Genomic DNA, 22,574 nt, shown 5'->3' with positions numbered 1-22,574 from the left:
CTATGGTCGCAAATATTACTGTCAATACTTGTGACTAAAATTCACAACTTACTCTTCAGTCGTGAATATTGCCATCATATGCGACCAAATTCACGACTGTTTTATCTCCGGTCGCAAATATTGCTGCAAATTTTTTTTCCCAGCAAGCCAGGTGGAGAGAGATGTTGCTTGGGTTAGACACAGCAATTGCTTTTTAACATTGTGCCCCCTGCATTTTGCCAAAACTGCCCAGCAGAATAAAGATTAAGCCGAAAAACGTACATGTAGGTCATTGCGCGTGCACGTGAACACTTCATTTCTGCCTACCGGTAGCTTGCTGGAAAAAAATTTGTGGCAATATTTGCAACCAGAGATACAAGTTGTTAATTTGATCGTAAATATTGAAGTCCATATTCGCAACTGAAGAACGAATGGTGACTTCAAGTTGCAAATATTGGCGTCACATTGCTTAAAGTTAGCAGGCGTAGGGAGCTAAAAAGGGCCTGCTTGTATCATAAATGCCCCCTAAATTATAAAGAAAGGCGCAAGTACTGACGCTCGCTTGTTTCTATTCCTGCCATGAAAAATACCAGAACTTTTTAAATTCACATCACAAGGTACATGTAAGTACAAATTTATTACGATGTTACCGAGCACCAGCACGGCAAGCTCATACATGTGTGACCAGGACCAACAGTACTGGAGCTCCATAATGCACGCGACTGAATTTACTGTACATTTAGATGTACATATACTGTATGTGTGTACTGTACAGTGATACGTATCTGCTGTGTGACCAGCCAGCTTGAAGCACAAGCCTTGTGTATAAGCAGCATCAGGGGACCAGCCCGTCAATTGCTGTGATTGGCTGCCAATGAAACATCAATATTCATACCGTGTCAGTGGGACTCATTACACTTTACAGCTGTTCCTACGTGAGCGGAAGTAGTGACTAACAATCTCCACTTTAATTCACGGTAGCACACATTTCACTGTGAATTTACGGCTTAAAATTAAGGTTACAACGTTTTTGCTTTCATAGATAGAGGCTTTTGTGACAATTTGCATGGGGCACGCAAAGTTACTGTGTCATGCATCATCGCGCAGGTTTTAAGTGCTCTGTCTGCATCATTGTATACAAGCTTCAAACAAATTTTGGACATAAACTTATCAAAATGTCAGTGCAACACAAATGTATAATTCTCCGAAGAGACTCTGACCTGGGTACAAGCTTTGACGAGACTGATCCTCCAGTTGCGAATTTGTGGAAAAAACAGTGGTTGAAATACACTGTAGACCATCAAAATCACTTTCTAATGTAAAAAAAAACAAACAAAAATCCCTACCCTAAAATTGTTGACCCGAAAACTTTACAAGGAAAAAAAAGATACTACCTACATGTACATGTACATACCCAACCTATTTTTTTTCAATGTACATGTTATCATGGTAATAGAAATTTTGAGTTGTGAATTTTGGCCGTGAATATTGACGGCAATACTCGCGACCAGAGAGCGAGTTGTAAATTAGTTGCAAATATTGACATCAATTGATTGGCGATGTCCCTCCAGGGCCACTGTAGAATCATGCACATTTGAGGTGTCATGTTTCTCTGTTAGCCATCTGCCTCTGATTTCAAGTTGTGTTTGAGTTGGTAAGGAAAGTTTACCAAAATGCAAACAGGATCTTTTTTCATTACTGTACCAAAGCTGCTAAAACATCACTTTCCTGACTAGAAATATGGACAAGACAGTTATAGCTAAGCTCCGGATTCAATTAAAAAGTTGACCCTTGAATTGAGAGATTTTGCTCACAATCGTGGTCTGTACTCTTTAGTGGTGTCATACATGTACATGTAGATGGAGTGAAATTCCTTAGTGACGAGATCCATAAGAGTATGGGCATTACCCATCCCTACTGTCTCCAGGTATGGCTGTAGCTGCTGCACTGGCTTTCTGAAGTAACGTCAGGGCCGTGTATTGTTTGCATAGTTGATCCACATGCCCTGGAATGTTAAGATCATTGCCAGTTGCAAATATAAGGGCACATGAAGACAACAGACATACTGGTAGTTGTAGCTTTGAAGCACATTTTGGACATACATGTAGCCTGGAAATTGACTCGGTACACAGGTACATGTAAGCCCATTTGCTGATTCAGGAACATTAACCCTAACCCTACATAATACTACAAATTACTACTTGTAGTAAAATGTAGTAATCATTGCTGCTGCTTGTAAGACATGACCGTATTGTTCTCTGAAGCCATAAAATACAATAGAAAAGACAATGTACCATACAGTGCTGTGCCACTATGAATGCATGGCTTTATTGTTCTCTGTAATGAGTAACAATGGAAGTACCCTGGCCAGAAGTAGTAATTTGTAGCTCTAGGTCCTTCAGGCTCAGGCTATTACTTAGTAGTTACTATTACTTAGTTAATTACTTTTGTAGTACTGAGTACTGTAAGCCAAACAATATGCTTGGCGGTTAGGGTTAAATCCTCATAAGAGTTGATGCATTAGTACCGGTATGTGAGACTAGAGTTGTCATTTTGGTTCTTGATCCATGGGATTAAAATGACTCCTGAGTTAGAAATGGAGCTGAAGTAGGACGTACATGTACCCCCCTGTAGAGTCGAGGTTCGGTTAGCGTCCATCCCCAAATTGTGATTCCCAGGGTTCTCCTCTAACAAACTAACAAAATGCTGCACGTAATATACATGTAAGAATGGCTGAAATATCAGCAGAAATTCCTTCTGTTGCCAGGGATATGCACACAGCGGGCCCTTGCCCTTCGCTTCTCATTTACAGCACCAAAGCTGACCCGCCAGCTGCCATATGGGAATCATATTCTCGTTATCCCAGATAAGCAACCTTGGGGCTGATAAGACAGACTGAGAGTGCAATCATTCCCCCCCCCCCACAGTATACATGTATCTTGAGATTTTTTGGGGGTGGAGGGGTTTGGGAGGAACAGTGAGCCTTTGCTTTTGCTTTGTAATGTGCTTGTGTTTGCAGTTGGGGTTCGCATAGAGTTTAACATGATGTGTGTACAAGTTGGCGAACACAATGGTAGGCTTTGGAGGTTTGAGTGTTGACAATCGCTTCTCGTCATTGTGCGAATGATTTTCCTGTGAGGGCACCGTTAGCCCCCGTAGTCTTTTGCTCACTGTAGATGTACATGTACTTGCACATTGTATACATTATCGGGCCTGCATGTCAAGTATGGCCAAACTATTGTTAGTGGACCAACATACAGTGTAGGCCTACATGTACATGTAGCCACAGGTAAAGGTAGCCATAGGTAAAGGTACTTGTAACAATGCAAAGGAATTACCAGTACAGGTACCGTACCAGTATGAATCTTGGCTTGTCGCCTACCGCCCGAACAGGGCGCTGGGAAGGGCTGATGGCTTTGCTGTGATTGGCTACATTATGAACGACCTGTGACCGCGAGGTTATCACTTCCTGTTAACGAAGCATTATTTAAATTTTTTGGTTTGCCAGTGGTAATGCTTTGGACAGGCTAAATGTTAGCTATTGGCCTTGGTACAAATCACAGTGTGGTTATTTATCTCCTTTCTAAGTATCACTAATGGTTTGGTGATATATTTCAAATCATTGATTATCTTGATCAATTTTGGATGAACGAAAAAGTGTAGTGAGAATTCATTTTTTCAGCAATGGGGAAGAAAAAAAATGTTGCTTTGATAACTATCGCTTGTGTAACGTGCTGAACGAGCTCGCATGCCTGACAGAAATTTACTGGTACCTACAGTACAATGCTCTGCGCATCATTAGCTGTGACCCTGTGTGATGTACTTCCTTCACTAAAATCTGTGCAAGGCCATCAGCCTTTCCTAGTGCCTTGTTTGGGCGCTGGGCAGTGAGCAAAGTATGAACCTCGTGCTGGAACAAGAGAGGGCGCAATTTTTTTTATCAACAAAGGCTTTTTTGGTCGGAACTGCACTTTGCAGGTCCACAAGCATTATGGTCGCATCGCTACCAACAATTTGAACGCTCCCTACCAATATGGCTCTTTACAGTTGATGAGGAGTGCTTCTGCTTGAGGTGGATGAAGTACATTTGTGCATGTACATCAGTCCAAGCACTTCATTAAAGCAACAAGACTAACTGTACACTGTGTGTTCACCCATATAAACATGTTTTTTGGGCAATCGTGGATGTTCCTATTGTCCTCTTTTGTTCATACTTTAACTTTTTTGGAAGGCCTCTAATATGTTTTGTACATGTTTGGCAATCGTGGACATATCGGGAATCGTGGACGGTCATTAATTCTTTTGTTTAACGTCCATGATTATTTTGGAACATCAGTATAGAGTATACATGTATACATCAGTATACATGTACATGAACAGTGTGTGAACATGAAACAGTGTGTCCCAACCCAGCTCATCTCCATACAACTTAACCATGTACCTGTAATCGCCCGTTTGGCAACATTATTCTTTGCATCCATCCTACCGGGGGTTACAGCTACATGTACATGTATACATTCAATCACAGAATTGCACATTCAAACAGCAAGGAATTACATGTACCTGTACTGTACATTTGAATAGCACCGAATTACATTGCACTGTGTCTGAACCAAATCCTTCACAGTGCAGTGGTAGTATTGCAGTGGCAGCATGTACATGTAGGCATTCCTAATCAAAAACCCAATGAATTATTTAAAACTTGTTAAAGATAAAGTCACATTTCTTTTTTAAAATTTCACTCTCAGTATTGAATCAGTTTATCTTGAAACCCTACAAATGCCCTACGGGTTGTTCTCTGAAGTAAAGAGGTTGTTTTCTGAAGTCAAGATCACCACTTTTGTACAGTATGTGAGTTGTTTAATGAAAAGTCCTTTCACGTGAGCGTTGAAAACAGGGGTCCCTTGCAATAAAATCAGATCAACGTCATGATCGTAGAAGTAAAGTGTTGTGTGAAAGTGTACATGGTGTATATCACCAAATCGCAAGGGTTCCCGTGTGATCGTCGCACGGATCCAGACCTTCTCCAAAATTGTGCATGTGATTATCATCAGGATCGGTTTTATGAATGTAAAGTATGCGATTTTCACAAGGGTAGTGTGCGTTGAAGTCCATTACGCATGCACACGGCTGCATTCAAAATGGTAATTCACAAATACATTGCCTATTAATAATAGTCTTGCTGCCATCTGGTTCAGCACACGCATTAGTATGATGTTTTTATAGTCGAGGGGCATGAAACCAGATATCTGAAGTTTGGGCCTTCTCCGAAGAAGCCATAAATGCCCCCCCCCCAAAAAAAAATTGTACCTTGCATCCTCTTTCAAAAGATTTTTATTAGAGCCAAGATTAAGAAAAAAAGAGAGGAAAAAACAGTTTCTTTGGCTGGAAAATCTTCCAGTACTCGTAATTTTTCCATTAAAAGAATACTGCAGCCCCAGTGAGTAAATGCTGCAAACCACGGAACGTTCGCTGACGTGCCATGCCGTACTGTGTGAAAGCTTGCGATGAAACTGCAGACCACTGTTGCGACAGACTCTCAGTGCCAAACAGCACAGATGAGTACTTCCAGCATCCTCGTGAAATGGCCCTTACCCCTCGTTTTGCATGCACTCAAACCCTTACAAGTCAAGAACGACTATAAGTGGTTTTTAAAAATTACAACCACACTCATCATAAAAAAATCTTCAGATCCCTTCTGAAGATTAAGGAAAAGGGAGAGAGACCTAAAACTAACAGTGTTTGAGTTCCAAAGCCCTAATTGTTGAGAGGTAGCCGCAGTCTTTTCTTTGTCAGCATTGCCTGCTTGTCTAACAAGCAGATAGTAGCGGTTCTGCTCTGTTCATTAATTTCCCCTTATAATGGTCTATCAGCTGCAGTCCTTTGTGGGCCCAGAGATTACCAATACCAGCAATCAGCTGATACTTTGTCCCACTGTTTTGTGGGAGTAAAGAGTCCCGATTATCCACCTAGCCAGACGACGTTGTGTTGACCCATATTGTCTGCTGTTCCTAGACACATGCATATTGAGGAAGATAAAGCACACAAAGTGACTGTGCCTTATCCTTTGTTTCTGTGGTGAATTTCTTGATAAATTGGTGATTAAATGTTTAAGAATTAACCTGTTTCACCGATTGGTTGATAATGCTGGACAGGTGCATAATTAGACAAACTTTACATTTAACAAGTAAGATTTACAAAATGATGTGGCACCATTAAGATGTGTCCTGCAAGTTTTATTGCACGCAGCGTGTATTGCACATGCAACATCAATGCTGATTTTAAAATCCCACTGCCAGTGTACTTTTGCTCCTTCTCAACTTTGTTGCACCTGCCTATTAAAAATTATTTAGGATGGCACTGAGGCTCCTCAAGTTTTAAGGGCTGGGCACCATTACTGGAATTGCATGGATCATGAATGAATTAGATAGAAAAGAAAAATGGAAAACCTAGAAATAAAACAAATAAAAGAAACAAAAATGAACACGTAAAGAAAGTTTTTTAAAAATGCAAAATGTTGTACCATTCTTGAGTACTTGTCAGCATTCAGTTATGACCAGCATTTCAGAAATGGAGGCAAGTGGGGCATAGTTTTAATCTGGGTGAAAATTTTTCTCCTTAAAAAGAAGCAGGGAAAAAGAAGAGAGAAAAAAACAAGAGTGAATGGGGCAGTGACAAGCCCCTTGTATCTGCCCTGTGACAGACTGTACAGGCTTAGCTCTGGTACAACTACTTGCTCCGTGGTACAACCATGGAGATGTGGAGGGGGAAACACTGCTTCAACTTCTGAACGATAACCAGAACATGCCTAATCACAAGACTGTCCTCAATATAAGGTGGTCAACTTTCTGTTCCATCTTATTGCAGTGCATGCCCATGTTCATGTATTGTGTGTGATTCCCAGGGATTACATGTAAGTGGTGACCACAAAAATGAAGCCTTACAACAGTGACAAAGCCTGCTTTGTAATGGTGTTGCTTTGTTCCATCATTACATTTTCTCTTAGCAGTTAACAGCCCCCTTCCACCAGGTTTGGAAAGAGACGTGCATCTTAACTATTGTTGGCAGACTTGGCACTCCAGCTTAACAGCTTCCAGCTTACAGTTAACAGTTATTCAATACAAAAGCCACAATGTGTTCATGGCTTGGATTAAGACCTAGGTTTAGTGGTCTTCCTTATCCTGTTAATCTTTAAGCCACTTAAGATAATGGGATAAAGGGAGGATGTGCCATCATTGAGCTGAAATTAATTGCTTAGCAAATTCTCTGCACAGTAACCATCCTGGAAACCTAACAATAAATCTGACAAGAAACGATACCCGTAGCATGGAAACTGTATCTGGGTAAGCACATTTCTTTGTGCTTAGAAAATTGTGTTTGGCTGTGCATGGGCCTCTTGTAATTGTATATGTTCAATTTGCACCAGTACACACACTGTATATTTCAAATTGTGGGTTCTGTCTGACAGCGGCATGAACTTAAAATGTTCCAATTCCAAAGCAGTATCATCCTCAATCTTTTTTTCCTTACCAGGGGATGAGATATCAGGATAAGCTATGGATCAGATCGCGATGTACATGTATACTCTAGCTTGCAGTTATTGATTGTTACCATAGCTTGCCATCTTGCTTTTTCTGTTGTGTAAAATGCAGATCCAATCCATCCCTGGGAACTTCCACAACCCTAGGGTAGTTTGGGGGGCAGTGGTGGTACAGATAAGAGGGTTGGTTGTTGGAATGCCTACATCTTCTGTGGTAGCTCCTCTCTGTGGTAGTCTTGGTCTCATGAAATATTTCAACAGGTTTGTTGTCATGTCACTCTGCAGCCCAGACTGTGGCATTTCGAGGGGGGGGGTTGTTTTGCCTGAAAAAGTTGCTGATAATCACTAACTGTGGACAATAAGCCTTTTGCGGATATGAATAAAATCTATCTGGTACACTGGGTTATCTGATTGCACATAAACATAACAATTTGAATTCCTTAGACTAAAGACACTGTTGCTATACCTCGTGATTCGGGGCAAGCTTTTGCATAGCGGCCACCATCTATGGAGTAGACTGGTTCCTTTGTGCCATCTTACCACTGAAAGCAGTGTACCTGTATTAATGCAAGGCATCTGTTGTGTAAACTAAGCAAAAGCTTGCCCGGAATCACAAGGTACATGTACAGGCAGACAGGTATAGCAACAGTGTTGTTAGTATGGCAAATTCAAGTCGTTATGTTCATGTGAATTTAAAGAAGTCAGTGTACCAGATTTTATTCTAACTTAACTCACAAAAAGGGTTATTGAAACAGGGGTCCTTTTTGACACTGGAAGCTGTTCTTTATTCATCATACCTACATGTACAGTACCATACAGACACATTGCTTGCTCCATGTTTATCCGCATTTCCAACTTTTCTTCTCTCAATTTTACACCAACTTCACATCTGTGTATAGGTTACAACACAAGCCTTTTCTTTCTGATCTTTGTCCTTCTTTCTTCCTACGAGGATGGGAGTACATGTAGGTTTACATGTAGTGTAAACCGCCCTCTGGACTGCCTCTATGCCACACTTTCTACACATCAAAATAGAATGTTTACACACATTTTTTTTAACAGGAAACAACGTATATTTGGTGTACAATATGTACCAGGTACCACTGTGTTCCAAATGTTCTGCAGATGTTTTTTTGATTTCTGTGTGTCTCTTTTTTTAACAGATCGTAACATGCTGGTGTCATCGGAGTTCCAAAGGTTTGGACACTTTTGGCCAACTGGATCAGAGAAGGTCATTCAGTGAAAACTTTGCAAAGGTGGCAGGGTTGGAGAGACAACGTTCACAGGAGTAGACCATATGTGTTGGAAACACCTAATCATCTTGGGATTTATGGAGAGTTCTTTGGATTGAAATCAGTCAGGATCTGGCTGTCTTGGAAATAGCGGAACAGAAAACAGGTGTCTGTCAGTGGAGCTGTTGGAGTCTGCTTCATTTGTTAAACTGCCTTCCAGGAGGATGTCCAAATGTCTGACAACGGAGAATCTGAAATGTGCTGTTGTGAGCTGAAAGGGTTTTCTGTGTATAGCTATCCAAACTACATAGTTTCTGTGTTCTAAGAAGTCTTAAATTAAGTTTTCTGGAATCGAGAAGGCAGCACTGGTTCCTTTGAAATGCAGTCAACAAGTTGAATTTATTCTAGGATGGAAAAAAGTTAGTCAGATGTTGGGGGCTAAGACACAGAAAACCAACTGGTTAATGGTGATGGTTGTACCATGTGTAGATTTGGTCAACAAAGATCAGTGTTGTCATTGAAAAGAAAAACGTTATTTGAAAAAAAAACCCAGCAGATAGAGAGAAACAAGAGTTTGAAACTTTAAAGGTGTGTTGATGCTGTGGGCCATATTGCTTCCAAGGCTTCATTTTTGCTTCAGACTCATCTAGCTACATGTACCAGACTTCTGATAATCTTGGACTGGCGTAGCTCCTTTGACTTCTGGAAATATTGAATTAGTCCAGTTGTGAAAACTCTTGGATCAATCTAGTTCCAAGACTTCTGTATATGTTGGACTGATCTTGTCCCTTGACTCATCCCAGGGATTAACTGTGCACATGATTATGCCGCTACTGTGATTAGTTGGTTGTAATGACCCAGTACATGCTGCAGCGCTTCCTGGCCCAGGAGACGGAAGCCATCCACAGCGCCTACGACGCGGCACTCTCCCTCTCCCAGGCCACCGATTTGCAGATAACCAATGGCGAACTGGCTCCGCCTCTCCAGGGCCAGGCGAACAGTGATAGTAGTGGCGGAGGAGGCAGTGCCCCGCCCACCCTCAATGGCCACGACCATCACAGGATGTCGGCCTCACTCAAGAGATCACATGACCTGATGGCTGCTGGCGGAGGGAATGCAGGAGGCATATCAGCCCTCAAAGGTTCAGGTGTGGCACCCGCGTTGGGATATTCTACAACAGTGTTATTGTCAGAGGAGACAAGAGAACCAAAAGTCAAAACTCAAAACACAAGTAAGTTTCTGTGAAATTTCTTTCATTTTTCGATTAAATTTTTTAGGGTAAAAGGGGAGTACTCGTATTTGACCAGATAAGGAAAGCTGACACCGCCTACTGTAGGGTGCATGTAAATGAGAGAGTGAGATTGTAACTGCAATCATTGGTGACATGGTGAGGTACCAGTTAAGTTTGCTGTGTAGTAGCCTCAACCCAAGTCAGATGCAAGGTTTCAGTATTTTGCCTGTGGTTGAACACACCCACATGTACACCGGTACAGGTAAAAAAAATAGTAAGTGCAAGTAGTCAATCAGAATAAGGAAAACCAGCACTGCCTAGGCTAGTTGTGAGATTTTAACTGTAAGTACATGTACATGGAGCATGACCATGGTATTAATTTGGTCTAATTATATGGATCACTTCAGGTCGAGTACCATGAACATGTACATGTACAATGTACATTTCAGTGATATAAGGGCCGTATTCATGCCTTGGGTGTATCTTTTTCGCTGACGTTCATGTACACAATAATGTTAGAAAATAAACTGCCAAGAGCAAAAGCTTATTACTTGCATTTGCATCCATACTGGTGAATGATTGCAATGGATGAATGTAAATTTACTGTTACCAGTGTGTAGTGTGCAGAGACCAAGTACCGGGTACCAGTTCACTGTACCTTATTTGCTGGTACATGTATGTTACAATAAGAAAAGATTTTGCCCAGAGTTACTGGTAAGTCCACAGAAAGAACTGATACTGTTGGATAAAAGGTCAGAAATAATATTACTTATTAGTGCATACATGTACATGTACAATTGTACCATTCATAAATGTGTGGGCAAACACGGCGTAATTTGGACAGGTCACAAAAGAGGTTTCTTGAAATGGACTTTTCCAGACATTCAGTGCCTTGTCACATAAGAATTTAGAAAATACACACTACCGAGACATTCAGTAGTATTCACATGTACATGTACTTGTGCACATGTACTTGTACATGTACATGTATGGTATCATACATGTACATGTACTTTTACTATACGGTACATTTACAGTACTGTATTTGGCACTTACAGTGTACAGTACATACCCATGTACATGTACATGTACATGGACAAGTAACATGCATTACCTCCATGCATATACAGTCTATGGCAACTGGAGGAAGTACTGGTATTTCATTCATAAAGCCCACTTTCTGAATCTCAATAAAATGGACAGACTTGTGCAAGTTTAACCTGTTCCTTTGTAGTATGAAAAGGCAAAATCTAAAAACTTAACAGCAATAATCCAGTAATAAGACCCTCCTCTTTTTGTTCTCCATTGTCCAATCACCAAGCTTAGTCAGGCACATGTTTGATATATTCATGGTGCAGGGCCTCCCCATCAGGATGCCATTCACTGTATGTAGTAAAAGCAGGAGTCAGTGGCCCTTGAACAGGCATGGAGAAGCCACTTACTCCTAGAGCGTGGGAGAATTTTTGCTTCAGCCAGCTGTGGGTATTTGTCCCCTCCCTGAACTAATGAATAAACAATATATACATGCACATGTACATGGGGAGATAGTAGGCTGTATGGTTCCCGGGCATGGACTGGTATTAAAAAGAGGAAAGCCTCTTTGTGTCAATTTGAGTGTTTCCCTGTGTAGTCTGACTGTACGTACAGCCCCCCTTTTTTTTACCATTTTGATATTGGAGGGACTGTGTATGTACATCTTCCATTGACTGCAGTTGGGTTGCTTGTTGTATTAGAACATGTAGTCATTGTGTTGTTGAGGGTATTGTGAGGGGCTTGTATAACACAATCATCTGCCTGTGATAGTGGGGCTAGTTTATTGGTCCCCTGCATAAAGGCGATCAAAGGAAGAGCCTATAGTGTTGCCAGCTACATGTTTGGTACATGTGCGGTCAGTGGAGTACAGATACACAGTGGAGTGAAATAAATGAAATGGACGCGTAGTGTAACCAGCCAAATTGATGTACATGTGTACATGTAGGCATGGGGGTGAGCTTGTGTCTCAGCTAGTAACCGAGTGAGACATCAAGAATCCAGTATTGCTACACCTACATGTAGTGTACAACTCTCCTGGATTTGTCAAGTCTGCCCACTGTCACCACGAGGTACTAGTTAGCGTTGTGTCAGACCACACTGGCTGCTGGGATGTTTTCATCTTCAGACTGGTTGTTGAGCCAATGATTACATGTGTGGATGCATAAGTCTGGTGCCATGGCTTACCAGAACATTTTTAACTTTGAGGAATATGGCGTGGGATTCAGCAGTCACCAAGGTACATGTACATTGTACATTGATGTGAGCATTGCAGATCAAATTACAGAAATGTCTTAAATTAGAGTTTGCATTAATCACTCACTCTAAACTGACTACCTTTTTTGAACTTTTGTTTTTGCTGTTGTTTTTAGCCGCCTCTTCCAACAGCACTTGCTACAGTTTCTAAACAGTTTGTTGTGATTTAATGTGTTTTTAGATAATAAATATTCCTTTTATGAAAAACTGTTTTGTACAGTATTTTACCGTGCCTCATCAGGGTCCAGTTGACAGATTTTGAAATATTAACCCAACTTTTATTCAGACTTTTTTGCAGTGACATTTTTTTCTCACTAGTTGCTTAGGATTTTTATCCAGTCCAGAGTTAACAAAATGTACAATTTACTACAAACATGATGGGGACCATAAATACATGTACAGGTATGTACATGTCCTGGTACATGTACTAGTAATGTTTATAGTATGGCAGCGATTTGTAGTTGTGCAATATAATGATTTCCACTGCAGCATTGTAAGAATGATAATTGGTAGAGGTAGGAGCAGATCAACATGTACATACTGTACACTTGTCCCATGATGTGTGGTACGTACATGTCTGAACTCAGCAATGTTAAAAGGTTTTTAAGTTACTCTGGACTAACCTGGGTAATTGATTTACTCGGGAAGTTGTCCATACCAGGGTAGAAACTATATGTTACTTAGAGAAGAGGTTTCACACTACAAAATTAACCCCACAATTTAGTAGTTTCTGCTTTAGTGCGTACCTGGGTATTTAATTAGTAACTGCAGTTTCACATAGAATTATCAGGGGTAGGATTTGTCAGAATGTTCCAGTTCCGGGCTTTTTCATCATGATTTTCCTAATTTCAGGATTTTAAGACAATCTATTTGTATCTGGAAAATCTTGAGTTTACCATTAACCCTAACCCCCAAGGGGTATTTGCCAAAGATCCTGCTAAATGCACCAGAATGTACCAAACCCCAAATGGGTACCCTGCACAATGCACCAGTATATTGTGCAGTGAACTAATTTATGTCACTCTCGGTACCACTAGCTACCCTGCTAAATGCACCGGATTGCACCAGTGCATTCTGGTGCACTAGTTGCTAGGGCGTAAACACCAAGCCTGCTAAATGCACCAGAATGCATACCACCAGAAGACTTGTGTTGCCTGCTAAATGCACCAACTTGCAACAACGTTTTACCTCTGGTGCATTCTGGTGCATTTAGCAGGGTTAGGGTTAATAAGCTGGTTTTATGCATAAATCTTTATGTACATGTGTACGTGTTTATGAGAGAAAACAAGAAATTGTTTACTTTAAGGAGTTCCTTTAGGCAAACACATTAGACCCCACACTACTGTGGGCCCCCCAAACCTACGGTGATTACTGTGGATATTTCATTTTCTTCCAATCTCACCCCTCACACATGTAAGTGGCAAGCCAGAAAATGTACATGTACATGTACATTGCTTCATTTCTTGGTCTTTGCTAAAGTGTTTACGAGCATATCCAGTTCCTCATTGGACCAATTTCTTTAAATATTTGTACACGTATATGTACATGTAGTAGATTTAGCGTTTTTTCACTAGTGTTTAGGACAAGAAGTGTCCATTACATGTACATTTTGTATGTACAGGTGTTGCTTTCTCGTCTTGAAACTCCTAAATGAAATTATGCACCAACGATAATTTACTGTCGATGGTCAATCGTCATTTCGACGTTTTTCTTTTTACAGATACCGGTATGCGCAAATTGAAAGCTTTTTAAGTAGGAATTCAGGGATAATGGCTGCAGAGCATAGAGTTTGACTTCACAGACTAAATACAAAAATGAACAGGTTGAAATTACCAATATCTAGAAAATGGATAAAATGATCACTGTTCGCTCACGATCAGTGCTGGACGTCCAATACAGAACTAATGACAACCTCGATCAACTTTCACCAACTCTTGAGGGCGGTGTCCAAAATACTGAGACTGAAAAAAGCACTGCCCACCCTATACATGTATTTGAGATTTCCGTTGTTGAGGATGGGCGCGGATTTGGTGGCACTACAGTTTGGGACTTTTTTAGAAATACATGTACATGTACTGGTAGATAGAGAAGTTTTGTCATAATATCCAGATCAATTACACATGTATACTGATGCTATAATTTAAAAGTAGCCAAATATTTTAACCTAAACAGTCCTCAATCTTCGCTTGTTTGAGAATTGAATCCTTTACCTGTGAATTGTTCATGAAGATTTCAGTAAAACTGCCTGTCTGTGTATCTCATGTATTTTCCGTTTTCATGTATTTATTTTGAGAAAAAAAACAACATCTTTGTTGTGATCTTCCAGTGAAGAGAAATTTTCGACATGGTTCATGCATAGTATGGTGGCCAGCCTGAGCCTTTCTGGCCATTAACATGCACACACACTGTACCATTTACATTGTACATGTACCTTACATTCAGGACTGTGGACGTTCCCCATGTAGTTAAGAAAACTCAGTGAAAATACTTGCTTTTCTTGAACTGGGAACACGATTTTCACCTGGCTTTTTGTACAAGGTTTTCTTGACTAGTGTTGTTCCTTTTACGACCCCTGCCCCAAAATGCCTCTAAACCCCTTTTTCAGAGAAGGGGAAACGTCCAGTGAACATGTGTACAATGTACATGTAAGTCCACAGAACGTCTTCCTTTCCTGCATCGTGTGGACATCTTTTGTTCACAAGTCCACACTACCAGTACCGGTAGGTACATGTACATGTACGGTACATGTACCTGTATGTAAGGTTAGCGCACTCCCAGATTTCACTAAAACTGCCTGTCTGTGTATACGTGTATTCTCCATTTTCATGTATTTACATGTAAAATGTACCTGTACATTTATTTCGAGAATATAACCAACATCTTTCGTGTGATCTTGCAGCAAAGAGAATTTTTTGATACCTGTATGGTTCATGCACAGTGTGGTGGCCAGCCTGAGGAATTCTTGCCATTGACACACACACACCAATTAGTAATATTGCCAATGTACCCACAGTATACATGTAAGGACCTTGATTGGCATGTTGTTCCTTTGCAATTAAATGCTGGTTCATATGTACAAAACATGAACACCTGTACAGTGTATGAATTTACTTGGTGTCAAAGGCCAGATGTCAGAAAAAGTTTAACACATTTTTACTTAATTGAAATTTGCATAAAACGGTTTTGGTCAAAATTGTTTGGCTGTAGCATTCACCACTCTCTAAGACTTAAATTTCCTGCCTAAATATCAAAACACTGTAAATTTTGTTTGCTGAAAGTGTGTGGTGTATACTACACACAAAATTCAGGAGCCCAAAGGACTACTGGTATTCTGTTTGTATAGCAAACTGCTTGATAAGTGGTGTTACTTGCCACAGAGTTGTTCAACTCTACATGTACAATGCATTTGCTATTTGTTGGCAGTGGTGACCGATAGTTGAACTTGAAACCCTGCTGATTGACCAGTTAACAATATTTACATGTAGTCCAGTTCTCTTTGGTCAGTTCACCATCTTGCGCCAGCCACTCTTTTTACCAGGAGTGCGACTGGACCGGTACATGTATGAGGATCCATGCAGTGATAGGAATATTGCTGCATGGCGAGGCAGTGAACTAAAAAAAAAAACCACCCAAAAACCTAAACCAAACAAAAAGCCATGTTTGACACTTTCATCCCAATGTACATGTACATGTCCAGCAGCATGATCGCTGAAAACAGTTCGTCTACATTTACGGTACTTCTAGGCAGCCACTGGCTAGCCAGCGACACTACTGTACACTTAATTGGACTCACAGGTATCTGAATCATGTGTATACAGTTCCTTGTGTACTGTGGATGATTAAAATCTTTAGGTAGACAAATGCAAGTAGATAAGATTTCACGGGGGAACTAGTACTGTACATTGTACATGTACATGTAAATTGTGTGGCATGCCACCGATAGTCTGCGTGGTGTATATGTACATGTGTGAACCAGTTGCTCGTGAATAAAAAAAAAATACATGTACATGTAACACGCATTGAAAATACATGTACGTGTACAGTTGTTCATGTGTATATGATAAATCAGCTTGCGTGGTAGCTAGGTAACATGAGCATACATATTCAGTAAATGTGTATGTACATGTACCGTGTACATCTGCACCAGGAGTCAGAACTTTTTTTGTCCAATAGGGTGCTCATTTCAACTTGCATGTACATGTACAGTACATGTACATGTACAGTACATGTAAATTGTAGGATCTCCTGTGATGTAATGTACAGTGGTATATGTACATGTTCATACCGGTAGTGCGGCCTAAGAAGTTCTAATTGTGTAAAATGTACTGTACATTATCAGATATCCGGTACAAGAAATGTATACAATGTAAGCTCTTGGCCTGAAAGGGTCCTTGGAATAATTTTTTTATGCTGTATTTTTTAAAATTAACTTTATGTGTATTTTCAATTGTAATTTTGCTATTTCGTGCCTTTTCGGTTTTCACGCTAGTACAGATCCATGTATATGGATACATACACTGTACATGTATACCCGATGTTCATGTATGGAAAATTGGGATGCCATTCCTTGGAGAAAACCTGCTTGGAAGACTACTGGAAGTTTGCTTATTTTACCGAAAGAAAATGTCCTTTTCTTTGGAGAGTCATTTTTGCAGAAGTACATGTACATACCAGTATCTATGGCAGTAACCCGAAGAGCAACCCTGTCCCAAAATGTGCAAATTGTGTCAGTGTGCAAATTTTTGGTTCACAATTTGAAAGAAAATGGTGTCTTCTCTGAATGACACCATAGCAACAACAACTTTTTTTCACTTCAATAAACATTTATTTAGAACTCTCCAATTCTAAGAGGTACATGTACATGTATAAATACAACCATAAACAAATCTACGTGTAGGTAACAAGAGCAAATAATATCAATAACAAAGAGTAATACTTGAAAGCCAAATGAGGCAAGATAAATTGTTACTAATTGAATATGTTGGAGGAGAATTACTGGTGCAGGGCTGTTAACGTAAGCCAAAGGCTCATAACTGAAACAACCTGGACACACCACACTAACTACACGTACAATAAGGATTTACAATTCCATAAAGCTACATGTTCATGTGTATATGAAAGCTACAGTAGAACGTTGGCTCATGTACATGTACAAAGTGAGGCCTGCTGGTGCATCCGTGTTTGTGCATAAACCTATAGAAATCTAGAATTTTTGTATGGCTTATGTATACACTGTATCTGCATCTGTGTTCTAAAACAATATGTCAGCAAAGCCGATAATCAACCTGAACACGCAATCAGTAAATGAGCATTTCATTTCGCTCTGCATCAAAAAACACAAGCAAGTGCACATATTGCTGCAACGTTTTTAATCAGGTTTTATTGGTACCCGAATTGCACAAAATCCCAGAGCTGTCAACTCACTTAACACTGACTGAATGAAGGGAACGACTTTTCAATTCAGCTGAACTTATTCAGGGAAAGACAGCCATCCAAAGACATGCATAGGAAATCAGATGACCTTGCTCGAATGGTAGAGAAACGTTTGTTTTAAACTTATCAGCTATGGATGTAAATAAACATGTGCCATTTGTGTGCGCCTTATTCAGAAGACGTGCTGACATTCGCGTACATGTTGTAGGCTACTTGAGTGTTTCATTTAGAGTACATAATTCGAAATCCATTCTGTCTGATTTTGAATGTTCTGCAGTGTACAAGCATGCACATGGATTAAAAATGTCGGAGCCCAGGACGGCGTCAAATTTTCTCCGCGAAGAGAATAAGAAGTTAGCACTCTAGTATATACATGTACATGTGTACATGTATATCTTCATAACAGATATAGATGCACACAAAACAAACTGTATTTTGAGGAAAAGTAGGGACATTTGAAATGTTGAAGAAGTGTATGTGTAAATGTACATAATGAGAGATTATTTACATGTACATGGTACCGGTTCCATTGGTACACGAACATGCACCATTGATATGTACATACGTGTACATGGTACCGGTTCCATTGGTACACGAACATGCACCATTGATATGTACATATATTGATATACGTTGTACACACCGGTACATGCACAGTACAGTACGGTACATGTACCTCAATATGTTCATATATGAACAGTCTTGAATTTCAAACAACCAGTCTTCCTTTTCTGTTATTTAGCAGACTTCTTAAAAGTGGAATGTACATGTACATGTACAGCATTACATTTATGTTGCAGGATTTGTTGCTGTGTAGCCAAAACCACTGCATCACTTGCATTTCAACCAAACTCACCTTTTCCATACATCTTTAGCCTACGGTACCAGTAACATGTAGCCCATTATTGGAGTGTTTTCTCATTCTGTGTTTATTTTGTGTGTGAAGCATTGTGATACCACTTGGTGTAAGAACCCTTTTTAAATGCCTGAATTATTCGTACTGTATTATCATTTAATGGCAGCTCAAAATACGGATATATACATGTATGTCTGTGGTATACTGGTACATGTACAATAAGAGTGCAGTTTTCATTTGATCAGTTTGTTACAATTTTGATTGGGATTTAATGTAAAGTGATTTATGTTGCTCATGTTGTGGTCCATGTATATGGATATACACGCACATGTTCATGTACCGCGGTACTTACTGATATGCATGTACATGTATTGTGTATATGTACAGTATTATGCATGTACTGTATCATACAATGTACATGGTGAGTAATCCATTATCTATTCATGATTTTGTTTTTTAATTTGTGCTATGCGTTCCCCTCTAGTAGCTAACAACAAATAATGCCGTAGTAATTTCAGGCTGGCATGAAACGACCACCTTGCAGCGCTGATCAATCAGGCCTGTCTTTTTTTCCCCCTGACAACAGCAGGACTTGTTCCCACCGTGTAGTATAGCCCAGCTTGTTTGCAGGAGTTTGGCAGCAGGCTGGTCCACAATGTTTCATATTGTAGGTGTATTTGCTGGACTTTACCTTATTGCTGTTGGAATGCCATGCGTTGTCAGTCTTGTTTTCCCTGGTGAATTTTCACTCCTGTCATGGTTAAGCCCTTGTCCAAGCCACCCGTACTTCCACATGGTTCTCCATTGACAATATTGATTTCCAAAGCGACACATGTAGTTAATAGAAAATCATCTGAATGAAATTAAACAGTCAAAAGGTTTTAATACTCTGCACGTGCTGCGATAGATTCAACAGAGGTTTGAAATTGATAGTTATTATTTTTTGGTATTAAAATGCACATCTTTAAAGATACATATGCATGTAGCCCATGTACCGGTAATGTTACATTCACTGAAAATGCGAACTCACAAAATGAAACAAGGCAGTGGAATGATATAAAAAGTAAATAATGAAACCCTAAAGAGCCAATTTTGAAAAAATGCTACATGTACAAATAAAGACGAACACAAATTGTGAAAGGAATTCACTGTCACACTCACATTTCACAAGGCATGAAAATGTTTTCTCACTTGTATAAAAAAGTTTGAAAATGTTTTCCCACTTACGTGTACATGCAAGGTGAAAATTCATGAAAATCCTTTTGCCACTGTGAGCTTTTCCCAGGACTTTTGGAATTTTTTTTTCAGGTTTTGTGAAATAATGATAAATTTCCTTGGAAGTGGAAAAGTGTTGAAGGACTTTACCATGCTAGTTTCAATTGGAATGGACTAGTACAATGTTGTACATGTAGGAGATCTGTTAGGTTAATGGATAGGTTTTCCACATTCTTTGCGTTGCCGTTATTTGTGTACATGTACATGTAGATGTAAGTTTTTGTCCATGAAATTGTGTTTTAATCCAACCCCATTGATTGTTTCTTCCTATCCCAGATGTGACATCAACATCTCATGGCCTGGCAACAACCCAAGGCCCAGCCGGAGACAAACTTGCGGGCAGTGACCTGGTCACTACCATGGTAACGTCTGCCTCCCCGCTCAGTATCAGCACCATGGCGACCACGGTGCACACTCCCCCAAGCCCTGCCCCAAGCCCCTCCCCTCCAGCTGTGGCAAACACGGCTGCTCACCCTGATGAAAGTATTATTCCAATTACAAGGTGAGATTTTCAAACAAGCCCAAATTATAGCAAATAGGTACTTCAACATCCAACAGCTGAATATGGGCTTGATTCTGACGGGTTTTAATTCTTCAGGTCACAAACACCACTAACCCCAACCTTGAAATGCAACAAAATTCATTTCAAGTATTGAGAACATTTTTATTACATGTAGCTGTCAATAGATGGCCTACAAGACCATGTTTAGTACAAAATCTACCATAAGTACATGTACATGTACACGTAACACTTGGTTGCATTTTGTTGCAATCATCAAAAATTTAGAGAATATTGGAAGATTGAGGTTGAATGGTCGATAATGGCTGATTGTGAAGGGTGCATCACAGGTGTGTCAAGGTCTTGGGTTAGAGCTTGTCTTGTTTATACTTAATGGAAGAAATAATCCCCACTGCTTCAAGGTACCAGTTGCACTGCCACAACGTGACGACGGGAATAGCTGGAGGATTGTTGAAGGATTGAGGCAGAGGTTACCCCTCCAATGTGCTGTACACATTAAGGAATTTAATGGAAACTTTTGGAGGATTTTAAAGGCTTGTTGCCGTAACTGCAAAGAGTTGAAGGATTTGGATGGACTAGGGAGGCAGTCTATTAAAACCCCTAGCCTTAGAGTATTTCAGCAGTGTTGGATTTGTTTGCATTTAGCATGGTCCCTCTAGTAAACCCATCCGGGGTAAAGGTCAACATTTTGCGTATGTACTCCTCAGTTCTACTCGCACATTGCCAGATTTTCTTGAAACTCGCTATTCAGGTATACAAAGAAGCATTCATACTTTGAAGACTTGAAGAACTTCAGAGTTTCAGCCAGACTTGACAGCTTCTTTGTGAAATGTTGTAGCCACTAGGAAGGCATGCTAACATCCCAAAATGTGCACCTTAAGGTGCCTTTCCATATGCACTTCAACACTTGCACCAATGCCTGCATTTCATTTTCACAGACACAGAAGTGAACTCCATTAACATAACACATGTCACTACTGGAGCGATTTTGATGGCCAAACGCAATGCACACGTGTGTTGCATGTGTTAATGGAATTGATTTCTGTGTCTGTGAAAGTGAAACACATGAATGCATCGCACCAACGTACCATAAAAACATACGTATTAAAAAGGCGCCTTTAGTCTGCATGCAGTCAACAACAAATTGAATGATTATTTGTAATGTTAATAAGCTCTTCTAATCATCAATTGTGGAAACCGGGAACTGTTTAGATGTACATACCCACATACGGTACATATTTGTTTTCATAGAATGCTAGAGTAAGTAGTCAGAGATCTGTGAGCGAGGGTTTCTGAACAATAAAAGAAAGGAAGAAAGTTTACTTGTGACTCTTTTGAATTTTTTGCCTTCTAGAAATGAGAAGAAGTTAACCAAAGAGGCAATGAGACAGTACTTACGAGACAGATGCCATCAAACGGTGGTCATTCAGCACGCTAAGGTGGCGCAGAAATCATACGGAACAGAAAAAAGGTTGGTACATGTACATGTATGCATTAATATATATTGGTGGTTAGCTCAATTGGCTTTGCACCATGGCCTGGCTACATTACTTTTACCTGTTCTGGTGACAACAGTAACCATTTCCCGCCGGGCTACCCGTTTTCGAGTACATAGGCTTTATATGCAGAGCCGGGGAGCCCGGAACTGGGACAAAAGAGCTGGGCCTTATAACAAAAGACTGTGCTCAGCACAAAAGACTGAGCTGCTGGGCATGACCAACATTTTTTCGCTCTAAATAGTGGAGATAATCCAGCCTTGTTTTGAAACAGTATACTGCTGTTCGAGGCATTTAGAGCGAGGGATTACCACCGGGGAAAACCTCTCCACCACTGCAGCGATGAGCCACACAGCACCGCTGTATGCTTATCTGGCTCCTATTGAAAAGAGGTCAGCAGTGCACTGTGCCAGTTTCGGGAACAAAAGAATCTTATGTAACACCGCACAATCTGGGCTCTTTTTCAAAGGCTGCAGGCCTGGCTGAAATATTCAAGAGTCAATGAAGGTTACCTGTCAGCTTTAGAATAGTACCCAGAGAGTCCTTCATGTGGTTGTAAACGGCCATTAAATGAAATGATGAATTTTTGAAGAATTTTGCAAACGGAAAATCTTGAAAAGGACCTGGCATCTTGTCTTGCTCAAGAAAAATCCACCCAGCAGCAAGTGGTTAAGAAGCCATCCGGCGACTGTGACTTGCAAAACTACATTGGCTCCTCTCATTCAT

The 22,574-nt window shown here is 40.3% G+C and overlaps 1 protein-coding gene across 14 annotated transcripts in view; it reads left to right on the top strand.

Annotated features, from left to right (window-relative positions):
- rbpj (recombination signal binding protein for immunoglobulin kappa J region) overlaps positions 1 to 22,574 on the top strand; it is a 68,266-nt gene that overhangs the window by 33,105 nt on the left and 12,587 nt on the right. For 13 of the 14 annotated variants that reach the window (XM_022239284.2, XM_087131046.1, XM_022239280.2 and 10 more), the window contains 3 exons: positions 8,683 to 9,982; positions 20,109 to 20,334; positions 21,707 to 21,823. In XM_022239284.2, the coding sequence (XP_022094976.2) occupies positions 9,604 to 9,982; positions 20,109 to 20,334; positions 21,707 to 21,823 (722 nt within the window). In that variant the 5' untranslated portion in view covers positions 8,683 to 9,603. Of the gene's footprint in view, positions 1 to 8,682; positions 9,983 to 11,602; positions 12,252 to 20,108; positions 20,335 to 21,706; positions 21,824 to 22,574 lie in introns of those variants that run through there. The other variant, XM_022239294.2, reaches the window with a different exon arrangement.

The sequence above is a fragment of the Acanthaster planci genome, linkage group LG21, assembly GCF_054643075.1.
Source record: "Acanthaster planci isolate LZ-2023a linkage group LG21, COTS_SCS, whole genome shotgun sequence".
NCBI lineage: Eukaryota > Metazoa > Echinodermata > Asteroidea > Valvatida > Acanthasteridae > Acanthaster > Acanthaster planci.
Note: the sequence above shows the minus strand (reverse complement) of the source record. Positions and strands in the feature narration are given on the sequence as shown.